Source organism: Oncorhynchus mykiss, chromosome 3, assembly GCF_013265735.2.
Source record: "Oncorhynchus mykiss isolate Arlee chromosome 3, USDA_OmykA_1.1, whole genome shotgun sequence".
NCBI lineage: Eukaryota > Metazoa > Chordata > Actinopteri > Salmoniformes > Salmonidae > Oncorhynchus > Oncorhynchus mykiss.
Genome location: NC_048567.1, coordinates 74,072,851 through 74,086,005, shown reverse-complemented (window position 1 = coordinate 74,086,005; position 13,155 = coordinate 74,072,851). Strand labels below are relative to the sequence as shown.

The window sequence follows — 13,155 nt, the reverse complement described above, 5'->3', positions numbered from 1 at the left end:
CAAGCCCCTCCCCCTGCCTCTCACGCCAACAGAGTTCTGACAACGGTTTCAACTCGCTATTTGCATTTGAGGTTTGGTCCTACAGAATCGGTGATATTGACACCAAAACACATTGAGACATTATTTTACTGTAGTAAGGGGAAGTTAAAAAGGGTATTGCTAGACAAGGTTATGTCTCAACTACTCAAAATGCGCGCAGAGTAGACACTACTTAAACGAGAGTATAAATGAACATTGAATCTGGAAAATGAATGTTCAGTTTGTCGCTAGCAGCATTTTAGACAGACTGTCTAGTTTGTGTTTTATGAATGTGCAATAAGTATAAAACACAATTACATAAGGAATTGGCAACTCGTTCTCATTCTGAGAAACAAGGTAGGCCACTTGATTTAAACATCTGAACCAAGTGGACAGGCTAACATGCTTTTCAAACAGTTGGAGACAGACAGAAGGGCGTGTTCATAACAACTCAACTGTTCAACCTTGTCATCTTGCAAATAGAGCCAAGTTGGCTAAACTTAAAGATTAGCTGGCTAATCACTAGCACGAGGGCTTGAGAGATTGTTGATGAGACCGGTGTTCATTTTCTATAGCCTAATACCTGCTACAAGAAGCTAGTTGTTATAAGTGAACGTGCATTATGCATGGTTCTAGATAAATTTGTAACAAAAAAGTGCAATATCATAGACTTGAGAGCCAGATCAGCGATTATTGCACCCCCAAAAATATTATTGCACCATCTTCACTAGGTCCTTTGCTGTTGTTCTGGGATTGATTTGCACTTTTCGCACCAAAATACGTTCATCTCTAAGACACAGAGCGCGTCTCCTTCCTGAGTGGTATGACGGCTGCGTGGTCTCATGGTGTTTGTACAGATGAACGTGGTACCTTCAGGCATTTGGAAATTGTTCCCAAGGATGAACCAGACTTGTGGAGGTCTACAATTTTTTGTTAAGCAAAGAGGCACTGAGTTTGAAGGTAGGCCTTGAAATACATCCACAGGTACACCTCCAATTGACTCAAATGATGTCAATTAGCCTATCAGAAGCTTCTAAAGCCATGACACCAGTTTCTGGAATTTTCCAAGCTGTTTAGAGGCACAGTCAACTTAATGTACATTTCTGACCCACTGCAATTATGATACAGTGAATTATAAGTGAAATAATCTGTCTGTAAACAATTGTTGGAAAAATGACTTGTGTCATGCACAAAGTAGATGTCCTAACCGACTTGCCAAAACTATAGTTTGTTAACAAGAAATTTGCTGTGGTTGAAAAACAAGTTAACGATTCCAACCTAAGTGTATGTAAACTTCCGACTTCAACTGTAAATCGTGAATTGCCCAAATCGAGATATCAAATGTTATGTCATATCGCCCAGCTCTAATTAAACCACTACAAACAATCTCCCTCTGTGCAGAAATTGACATTTTCAAATCAATTATCCTGAGGTTCGCTAACAATAAGGATTAGTCCATGCTGCCCCTATACCTGATCTCAAGTCAGTTTCACATAATCCCCTCTAATGGTTAAGATTATGACTATAATTGATTTCAGATATTTTCCTAAGGCGCGGTTTGTGTGTTACCTATGTGGGCACCCCTGGCAGATCTTCTGGTCGGCGAAGGATCCCCCCAGCACCTTGCTAAGCATGGCCGGGTGACCCAGGGCCTTCAGAGCCTCGTCCAGACTGTCCACTAGGGAGTTGAAGAACTCCAGGGCATCGTGCTGCTCTCGCAGGTTCACCGGCTCACCCCATAACCTACAAGAGGGGAGGGGGTGAGGTTAAGTGGGTGAGGTTAGAAGAGATGGTGGGAGAGAGGGACGGGAGATGAGAGAAAGGTGGAGAGTAGCACTTTTGGGACTAAACCATTGGTTCCATTGTACAGGGCAAACTAAATCCAGCGTAGGTCATGTATTTGATCGTATTTAACATAGTGGTACATATTTGACCCATCTTTTTCCTCCCAAACCAGGTAAATCAATTGCTCCCCTCCAGTCTCCACTGACCTGAACTGTTTCCAGAAGCCCCGGGGTACGTAGTACTGCAGTCTGGAGGAGGCCAGGTGACCAAAGATGACCTGTAGGTGGCGCAGCACCCCAATGTTGTACTCCTTCCTGTCCTCCGACTTACTGAGCGACGGCTTGTCGTCAAACTGGTGGTTATAGCTAAACACCTCATCCCGCGGGTCTGCGTTACTCTGTAGGAGGCCGAGGGACACAGAGTTAAGCTGGGTCCTGTTCAGTAGGACACAATGGGGGGAAAAAATGTCAAACCACACATAGTGTGTAAATGAAAACACCCCACATATCCAGTGCCATGAAAGTGTCTCAGCTAAGGAGTTGATTTCAGATTATGATTAACCTATGAACGCCTGACAGTATCAACTGCAGTTTTTTAAATGAAGCAGACGAAACACGGATCAACCAACAAACAATTAAAACGTCAATCCTATGACCAAACCAGTTCCTTGTTACCTCGCTCTCCTGCTTCTCGTCGCCGGACATGTCATCGTCCACGTCGGTGCCGGTGCCCTCGATGGCCAGGATTCCGTCGCGGATGGGAGGGATCATGTAAAGCTGCTGGATGACTGAGTTCATGTAGCAGGTGGCCCCGGCGTTCTTCAGCCCCACAAAGCCTTTAGTGGGCCGCGGCCCCACCGGAGGGAGATACTCCCACTCTGTCAGAGCCTCACAACCTGTTGATCAAACCGCGACAATAATATTTATATGTGGGCTTCACACCTGACAGGGGAGGGGAGGCAACGACCTGGGTCAAATGTCTCAAATATTTTGAGGTAGGCTTCACTTGGAGCTTCCATTGGTTCCACTGTCCAGGGCAACAAATCATTAAAATCAATGAATCTATGAATACCTAGGTAGTACATGTCAGTGAGCATGTTGACGATCTGCTTGAGGTTCCGGACACAGCTCACTGACAGAGCCACCAGCAGCTCGAAGCCTGCGTTGATGGAAGCGGGGCTGCTACAGACAGGGATGGCCTGCTCCATAGGGAACTCCCCACTCTTCATGTACTGCAGGTACACGTTAGACGCTGGGAAGATGAAGTCGTCCATCAACTCCTGAAGGGAAGGGAGAGAGAGATAGGGACAGAGTTAAAACAGGGTAAGAAAGTAACATTTACGGCTTGCAACATTTATTACAGCCACATTCAGATGTGAAGATCAATATTTTTTGTTGTTTTAGCGTTGTTTATCACCACATAAGATCATGCTGGAAGCCTCTGGCGGGCCAAATCAAATATTGGTTGTCGAGGGCCAAGTTCAGCCTCCAGGCTCCACTAATGTCGTTGAATAAGTACAAAGATTCATTTCAATACAAAATGGATGTGCCAGCCTACCTTGATGAGGTTGGCCCCTCCATTCTCACAGCCAATGTAGTACTTCTTCTCTGGTGTCTGGAAGGCCAGCAACTCCTTGGTAACTCCGATGTGTCCCTCCAGGATGGTCTCCTCAACGCCCGTCTCCCCTGTCCTCTTCACCTCATCCTGGGACAAACACACACACGCAGAGACACATTCACGCAGAGACGTCACAACCAGGGTCCTATTCATTAAGCACCAATCAAAAGCAAACAGAGGGACTACATGGACTTGTCATATACCAACCGCTAGCTTTTGTTTTCCTTTGATTAACATCTGCTGTGTGCCCTAATGAACACAGCCAAGCTCTGACCGAGGCCTAGAATCTCGGCCATTAACCTCTACACAAAGCTCAGGGCGGTTATTCACGATTACACAACGTCAGGTTTGAACAACGTAGTCGTACCCTGATCTTCTTCAGCCAGTCGATCTCGTTGTTGAGCAACACCTCTGCGTTGGGCAGGTTGATGTTGCTGTTGTAGGCGTAGTTCAGGAGGTGCCTGAGCAGGGTGAAGTAGTCCCCAGCATGCTTGGCCCGCTCTTTAGCTGTGCTCTGGAAGACAAGTCAATTAACATTAGTATAGGGTGTCCAATCAAAAACACCATCTTTTATAAATCTTTTTTTAAACATATTTTTCTCCCCAATTTCGTGGTATCCAATTGTTTTAGGTAGCTACTATCTTGTCTCATCGCTACAACTCCCGTACGGGCTCGGGAGAGACGGAGGATGCATGACTTTCAACCTTCGATACACATCCCAACCAAGCCGCATTGCTTCTTAACACAGTGCGCATCCAACCAAGCCGCACTGCTTCTTAACACAGTGCGCATCCAACCCGGAAGCCAGCCGCACCAACGTGTCGGAGGAAACACCGTGCACCTGCTTGGCGGGCCGTGCACTCCGCCCGGCCCGCCACAGGTGTGCGATACCGGCCAAGACTTCCCTAACCCGGACGACGCTAGGCCAATTGTGCGTCGCCCCACGGACCTCCCGGTCGCAACAGAGCATGGGCGCGAACCCAGGGTCTCTGGTGGCACAGCTAAGGGCGCTGTAGTACAGCGCCCTTAACCACTGCGCCACCCGGGAGGCCAAAAACACCATCTTTTAACCAATAGGTAAAATAATGTTTATTGTGTAGATAGTCCTTTTAGGAAAACCAAATGGTCCATACCTCATGTCACTATCACAACCCGTTGAAAAGTTATTGGAGTTTTTACCCTTGTAGGAAGGACTAAAATCAATGGAGGCCAGAGAAAAAAGGTGGTTAAAAACCTGGAAAATATCATGGAGTCAGCGATGCTGGATGCCGTGAGAGACTTAAGGCTACCTGACAGGCTTACTATTGAACCCGTCATCTTTCTTAAATCCGGAAGACATAAAAACAACATATAGAGAAAGATAAGATCGATATCATTGTGACATTTTGTATTTTCATATTTTAGTAAACACTGTTCATATTAAAGCGAAGTTTGAAAAAAATAACAGAGGACTTCTTACAAAAACAAGCTTATCATCTCGGTGAAATTTCAACGGAACACTGAGTGTACTGCAAGCTTTTTTACATTTAATTCAGCGTGTGTCTTGCTAATTTTACTATTTTGCAACCCATGGGGAAAGAAATTGGAATACGACGACCATAAAATGCAAAATCCTCCAAAGTTTAAACAAGAAAGCGGCACCTCCGTCAACAGAACTCAGTGCTTAATTCTTGAATCTACTTGAGACGCACATGTCCCAAGTAGGCACCTGGAAATGCAAATGCGCTACGCTAAATGCTAAATGTACTCGTTAAAACTCAAACCTTGATCAAAATTCACAAGCAGGGTATTAAATTAAAGCTACACTCGTTGTGAACCTAGCCAGCAAGTCAGATTTTTAAAATGCTTTTCGGCGAAAGCATCAGAAGCTATTATCTGATAGCATGCACCCCCCAAAATGCCAGCTCGACACGTAAACAACAGATTTTGCGATAGACGGCGCTACCCAAAACGCAGAAATAAAATATAAAACATTCATTACCTTAGACGAGCTTCTTTCTTGGCACTCCTATATGCCCCATAAACATCACTATTGGGTCTTTTTTTCGTTTAAATCGGTCCATATATACCCAAAATAGCTTTGTATAGAAGTCGTGTCATTCAGAAAAATTCATCGTTTTTAAACGCTGCGTAATTTTTTAAAATTAAAAAAGTCGACGATAAACTTTCACAAAACACTTCGAAATCCTTTTGTAATCCAACTTTAGGTATTAGTAAACGTTTATAATCTATCAAAACGATTACAGGGCGATGTCTCTTCAATAGGTCCTCACTTCAAAAACAATGCAATCTGATCTCTCCTTGAACTGCATCCGGGTGAAGACTGGAGAACTTGGGGTCAGACAGATGGATTTTCCAACAATTAATTCGATTGAAAATTAGTACAATGGCGCCATCGTGCGGAATTTGTAGACGGTGCAGGCAAATTCCCATTAAATTCTGTTCTCCTTTAACAACTGGTGGAAGTGACTTATGGAAATTATTTTTTGCTTTCAGAGAGCAGTTTTTCTTGCGTTTTTCAATGAAACACACGCTCTGTTATAGTCACAGCCGTGATTTAACCAGTTTTATAAACTTCAGAGTGTTTTCTATCCACACATACTAATCATATGCATATACTATATTCCTGGCATGAGTAGCAGGACGCTGAAAAGTTGCGCGATTTTTAACAGAATTTTCAAAAAAGGGGGGGGTAGATCTAACAGGTTTTAACGGATGTATTAGGTTAGGTTAATGACTTGTTAAGAGAATGATCCCACTGAACGATTTCAGAACACGAAGAATCACGTGTCTTGATAAATTGTATTTCATAACATGAGGAAGTGAAAATGTCATCCCCAAAGCGCGTTTTCAACCACTCTGGGCAGAGTGGGCGGACACCTAATTAGTGCTGTGCTTTACCCATGTTTTAACTTGCAGGTTGTTGACTGGATCAAAATGAGGCGTGGTGGGGACGAGGCTAGAGCTGTGGTGGTCCTGAAATTTTGTCAGAAAGTGATCGTCAAGCAAATAACATCCAGTCTCACGCTAATTTAAGGTTAATTAAAAAAACACATTTAGTATCTCTTGGCACTGATGCAGACCTTAGGAACATCTACATTTTAAAAAGTCTAATAAATCCATGTAATATAGCCTACACCTTCACAATGAATCCATTATTTGTTATGGACAGGTCTAAAGAAAATGTAGTCTCATTAACAAATTGACGAGCACTTGATAATGCCTCAAATTTCCCGGCGGCATCCCCTTTTTAGGTCATCTGGTCTTTCTCAGAGGCTACAAGTGAAGACCGACATGTCCTTGTACAACTCCGAGGTGCATATTGAAAACATTGGAAGAACTGTCCACATTTACTTTTTGTCAGCCAACAAGATGAGTAGGCCTAACGAACAGCAAAAGCACTAGCCCATGTCAATCTACTATCCCCCAAAGTACAAGAGTTGACCTGTTCTATTCTGTGCACAAAATATTCCAAACATCCCAAATGAATACAACCATTCACATCAGAAAAAACTTTAAGCAATGTGGCTGATGCAACAGATTAGAACATTTATCTTAAAATGTTGATAGCCTAATAGTTTATTTCTTCACATTATAAACCGAGCAATGCACACACGGCAGTAGGCTATAAGCACAAATGTTCCATTAGCGGGAAAACACCATTCTCAAAAATGAACGCAAATGCAATTATCCATGAAATGCTTTAATTATTATTAAGGTGCATTTTTATGGTGAAAATTATCTTCCCCCAAACTTGAAACTCACATGCTGCGCATGTATGCCAGTTAGGTTTTTACACCTGTTGTAATGCGGATTAATGTGCTCCAATTTAAGAATTGATTTATTTGGTCACTTTAGTTGTGATACAAACCTTATCAAAACATATAGGGCTATGGGCTAGGCTACCTGAGATGTGCGACTATTATTTGAAAAGGTAAAAAAATATATAATGCATTTGCTGTTTCTTGCCTTACTGCACACAAGCTGGGCATCATTCACAAGTTATATATCATTTATAAGTGATAGGCTAATATTGTCACCCATCAGACTATTCTTGATGTAATCTTGTCTGTACATATACTAAATAATATGTGTGACATATGATTCGATTTAGAATGGACCATTATCATGCACCTGTCTCGAAAACGGGCAGGGGGAAAAAAATACACGTAATCTATGCACTCAAATACCTTATGGAGGATGCTTTCCCATGGTTAATTTTCATGCCAGCCAGGTGGGCTACTGTTGTAAAGAGAAGCAATGTACTTAATATTAGGAAAGTTGAGAAATAAATACAGTAGGCCTAGCCTGCAGAAAGCTGATAGAATTCTCCTATTTTTAGTAGAGGCCATCACTGTTTTCTCATGCAATTGCATAGCCTATAGAAATGTTGAGCAACGTGAGCTCTCATGAAGTGTTTGATTAGACGTTTGATTACATTTGCATTGACGTCAAAGTGATTAGAGGGACAATAGAGTTCTGAGTACCAGGCAGTTATCAAGTTTGGTTGGCTACTAATGACCATCAGCAGCATCAGAGCTTGGAGAAAACCAATTACCGTGACTAAACGATCATGTGGAATTTGACTGAAGTCATGATTCGTGACCGTCAGTGTGGCGGTAATACAATCCCCGTAAAAGCTCTAGGCGTGGCCAAGGGTGTGGTCACCGACCTAGACTTTTTGAGGCCCTCTTGGCTGCAGAGACAAAATGCTGCTGTTTTAAAGCTAGTTTCCTGCAATTATACACATTTTGCCATGGGGCTGAGAGAACATTTGCAGATTTAAAGTGAATTTCCTGCAATTCAACCCATTTTGCAAGTGTTCTTATGCTATCTGAGTGACTCAAACATCATTACAAAAACAATGGGGACTCCATGTTATGATATGACAAAAAAATATCTCAATGCATAATCTTTTGGATTTTAGAATTGTCTAGCTATGATTGTTCACTCTCAAATATGACCTTATAAAAAAAGATAAGACCTATCTTTTCTGCATACTTTATATTTTTGGTAATTTAAATCTACACTGTACATAGTCCATCGGTAAATAGCCCACCCAATTTACCTACCTCATCCCCATACTGTTTTTATTTATTTACTTCTCTGCTCTTTTGCACACCAGTATCTCTACCTGCACATGACCATCTGATCATTTATCACTCCAGTGTTAATCTGCTAAATTGTAATTATTCACCTACCTCCTCATGCCTTTTGCACACAACGTATATAGACTCTTTTTCTCCCTCTTTTCTACTGTGTAATTGACTTGTTTACTCCATGTGTAACTCTGTGTTGCTGTCTGTTCACACTGCTATGCTTTATCTTGGCCAGGTCGCAGTTGTAAATGAGAACTTGTTCTCAACTAGCCTACCTGGTTAAATAAAGGTGAAATAAAAATAAATAAAATACACTGAAAACATTACCATATTAAAATTGGAATAAAGCTGGTATTACTTCCTCAAAAATGAATCTAAGATAACTCAAGAAATCTAATTAAATATTGATGTTTTTGCCAAGGAGGTTTTAGTTACACAATATTACATCTAGCTAAGGTGTTTGGTGCAGTATTTTTCAAGTAAAAAAATGTGAACCGTCTTATGTAAACAAAGTCAGATCTGCTGGGCAGGTCTGTCTCACTGTCGTGTTAGCGGGCAAGTGAGCATTGACGAAATCAAAACCCAACCTTCAAGCAAGTCATGACGAACTCACTTACAAAATTCAGTTTTGGACGAGAATGACTTTACTACACCTTGTAGTAAATTTACACTAGAATAAATGTTTGACTAATATCGATGCCACATAGGCCGTTTTCTATCAGAGAAGTTAATTGCCTTCCAATGCGCTTCAAAAAGCTGTTGAAAAGCCAGGAAAACCAAGGAACAGCTTTCTAAACACCTCCTTTATACTTCCTTCCTCCCCTTCATTTGAAGTGATCACTGATAGGTGAAAGCTATGATAGAAGCTATTCTTCTTCTTATTATTATTTGGGAGTTACTTCAACAAATTAAGGCCGTAAGGGTACATTCAATCTATTTTAACAGGGCCCTAATTGCAGTGATCATAATGAACATTTCAAAGCACTCATGTAAGAGAGAGGTGCGGCTACGTACCCCCAGCACAGTGAAGAGAGAGGTGCGGCTACGTACCCCCTGCAAAGTGAAGTGCGGCTACGTACCCCCAGCACAGTTAAGTGCTGCTTACGTACCCCCATCACAGTGAAGAGGAGGGTGATGAAGAAGAGGAGGGGTCGGTGGCCCATGCAGCACCTGGTGGCCATAAGGAAGAACTGCTCCTGGGCCATCTGACGAACTGACCTGGAAATAGATCAGAGAACACAATTAAACCACAGACAAACTAATCCATCAAACTGACCTGAGGACAGATCAGAGAGGACCATTATTACCATAGACAAAGATAGCCCCACATGCTCGTCCACTACACAAAGCAGTTAAGACAAAAACCACTGTAGTAAACCAGCGGCAAACATCCTTGAGGATTGGCAGGCTTTTGTTCCAGCTCAACACTAAAACATCTGCTCGACAGACAGTCAAGACAGACAGACAGCAGGGGGGGGAACATACTTGCTGTGACAGTGCAGTAGCAGGTCTATGATGAAGGTCTGCCAGGCCTTCTCCTTACTGAGTGTGTCCAGAGCGGTGGGCAGCAGGGCAAAACACAGGGTCATGACCTCCAGGGCCTCACAGCACACCTGCTCATCCTCCCCGTCCGGCTCCTTAACCACGTTCGTCTGTAGCGGGGGAGAATACACACACACACACACACACACCGCTGTGAGTTTACAAAACACAAACCACTTCTCTGTATTTCAGGAGATAGGCAGCAGGTGCACAGTGCACATAATCAACCTATTAGTCAGTTCAGTAGGCACCAAACGAGCACACACACAATCATCCCACTAGTACGACAGACAAACACTCAAATGTGACTGTTCAGGCCAAACAAAAAGATCTGTGACTGTAAAACCTTCCCCAACCAGAAACCGTGGATTGATGGCAGCTTTCGTGCAAAACTGAAAGCGCAAACCCCTGCTTTTAAATCAGGGCAAGGCGACCGGAAACATGACCGAACACAAACAGTGTAGCTAGTCCCTCCGCAAGGCAATCAAACGAGCTAAGCGTCAGTATAGAGACAAAGTAGAGTCGCAATTCAACGGCTCAGACACGAGAGGTATGTGGCAGGGTCTACAGTCCATCACGGACTACAAAAGAAAAACCAGCCCCGTCGCGGACCACCATGTCATGATCCCAGACAAACTAAACAACTTCTTTGCTCGCTTTGAGGTCAATACAGTGCCAATGACACAGCCCGCTACCAAAACCTGCGGGCTCTCCTTCACCGCAGCCAACGTGACTAAAGCATTTAAACGTGGTAACCCTCGCAAGGCTGCCGGCCCAGACGAGCTTGAGCTTGCGCGGACCAGAGCTTGCGCGGACCAGCTGGCTTGTGTGTTTACGGGCATATTCAATCAATCCTTATCCCAGTCTGCTGTTCCCACATGCTTCAAGAGGGCCACCATTGTTCCAGTTACCAAGAAAGCTAAGGTAACTGAGCTAAATGACTAATCGCCCCGTAGCACTCACCTCCGTCATCATGAAGTGCTTTGAGAGACTAGTCAAGGATCATATCACCGACACCCTACACCCTAGACCCACTCCAATATGCTTACCGACCCAATAAGTCCACAGACGCCGCAATCGCAACCACACTGCACTCTGCCCTAACCCACCTGGACAAGAGAAATACATATGTAGGAATGCTGGTCATCGACTACAGCTCAGCATTTAACACCATAGTACCCTCCAAGCACATCATTAAGCTCGAGGCCCTGGGTCTCGACTCTGCCCTGTGCAACTGGGTCCTGGACTTCCTGACGGGCCACCCCCAGGTGGTGAGGGTAGGTAACAACATCTCCACCCCGCTGATCCTCAACACTGGGGCCCCACAAGGTTGCGTTCTCAGCCCTCTCCTGTACTCCCTGTTCACTCATGACTGTGTGGCCATGCACACCTCCAACTCAAATCATCAAATTTGCAGACGACACTACAGTGGTAGGCTTGATTACCAACAACGACGAGACGGCCTACAGGGAGGAGGTGAGGGCCCTCAGTAGAGGTCGACCGATTATGATTTTTCAACGGCGATACCGATTATTGGAGGACCCAAAAAAAAGCCGATAACGATTAAAATCTGCCGATTTGTATTTATTTGTAATAATGACAATTACAACAATACTGAATGAACACTTATTTTAACTTAATATAATATCAATACAAGTCCATTTAGCCTCAAATAAATAATGAAACATGTTCAATTTGGTTTAAATAATGCAAAAACAAAAGTGTTGGAGAAGAAAGTAAAAGTGCATAATGTGCCATTTAAAAAAGCTAATGTTTACGTTCCTTGCTCAGAACATGAGAACATATGAAATTTGGTGGTTCCTTTTAACATGAGACTTCAATATTCCAAGGTAAGAGGTTTTAGGTTGTAGTTAATATAGTCCTATAAATACTATTTCTCTCGATACCATTTGTATTTCACTATTGGATGTTCTAATAGGCACTTTAGTATTGCCAGTGTAACAGTATAGCTTCCGTCCCTCTCCTCGCACCTACCTGGGCTCGAACCAGAAACACATTGACAACAGCCACCCTTGAAGCATCATTACCCATGCAGAGCAAGGGGAACAACTACTTCAAGTCTCAGAGCTAGTGACGTTTGAAACGCTACTAGCGCGCACCCAGCTAACTAGCTAGCAATTTCACATCGGTTACACCAGCTTAATCTCGGGAGTTGATAGGCTTGAAGTCATAAACAGCGCAATACTTGAAGCACAGCGAAGAGCTGCTGGCAAAACGCACGAAAGTGCTGTTTGAATGAATGCTTACGAGCCTGCTGCTGCCTACCATCGCTCAGTCAGATTGCTCTATCAAATCATAGACTTAATTATAACATAATAACACACAGAAATACGAGCCTTTGGTCATTAATATGGTCAAATCCAGAAACTATCATTTCGAAAACAAAACTTTTATTATTTCAGTGAAATACGGAACCGTTCTGTATTTTATCTAACGGGTGGCATCCCTAAGTCTAAATATTCCTGTTACATTGTACAACCTTCAATGTTGTCATAATTACGTAAAATTCTGGCAAATTAGTTCGCAACGAGCCAGGCGGCCCAAACTGTTGCATATACCCTGACTCTGCGTGCAATGAACGCAAGAGAAGTGACACAATTTCACCTGGTTAATATTGCCTGCTAACCTGGATTTCTTTTAGCTAAATATGCAAGTATGCAAATATGCAAGAAAGGCATTGGTGTTTATGGTTAGGTACAGTCGTGCAAAGATTGTTCTTTTTTCACAAATTAGCTTTTGTTAAATAATCCCCCTGCGTTGCATCGATTATATGCAACGCAGGACACGCTAGATAAACTAGTAACCAACCATCAACCATATGCAGTTAACTAGTGATTATGATTGATTGGTTGTTTTTTATAAGATAAGTTTAATGCTAGCTAGCAACTAACCTTAGCTTCTTACTTAATTCGCGTAACAGGCAGGCTCCTCGTGGAGTGCAATGTAAGGCAGGTGGTTAGAGCGTTGGACTAGATAACTAAGATTGCAAGATTCAATCCCCCAAGCTGACAAGGTAAAAATCTGTCGTTCTGACCCTGAACAAGGCAGTTAACCCACCGTTGCTAGGCCGTCA

At 43.0% G+C, this 13,155-nt stretch overlaps 1 protein-coding gene across 5 annotated transcripts in view; it reads right to left on the bottom strand.

Moving 5' to 3' along the window:
* The window catches only part of LOC110504735 (probable ubiquitin carboxyl-terminal hydrolase FAF-X), a 72,817-nt gene that overhangs the window by 18,005 nt on the left and 41,657 nt on the right, over positions 1–13,155 (bottom strand). For all 5 annotated transcript variants that reach the window (XM_036975177.1, XM_036975173.1, XM_036975175.1 and 2 more), the window contains 8 exons: positions 10,005–10,171; positions 9,629–9,737; positions 3,788–3,934; positions 3,361–3,507; positions 2,875–3,082; positions 2,478–2,698; positions 2,010–2,200; positions 1,588–1,761 (listed from right to left, as the gene is read on the bottom strand). In XM_036975177.1, the coding sequence (XP_036831072.1) occupies positions 1,588–1,761; positions 2,010–2,200; positions 2,478–2,698; positions 2,875–3,082; positions 3,361–3,507; positions 3,788–3,934; positions 9,629–9,737; positions 10,005–10,171 (1,364 nt within the window). The remainder of the gene's footprint in view (positions 1–1,587; positions 1,762–2,009; positions 2,201–2,477; positions 2,699–2,874; positions 3,083–3,360; positions 3,508–3,787; positions 3,935–9,628; positions 9,738–10,004; positions 10,172–13,155) is intronic.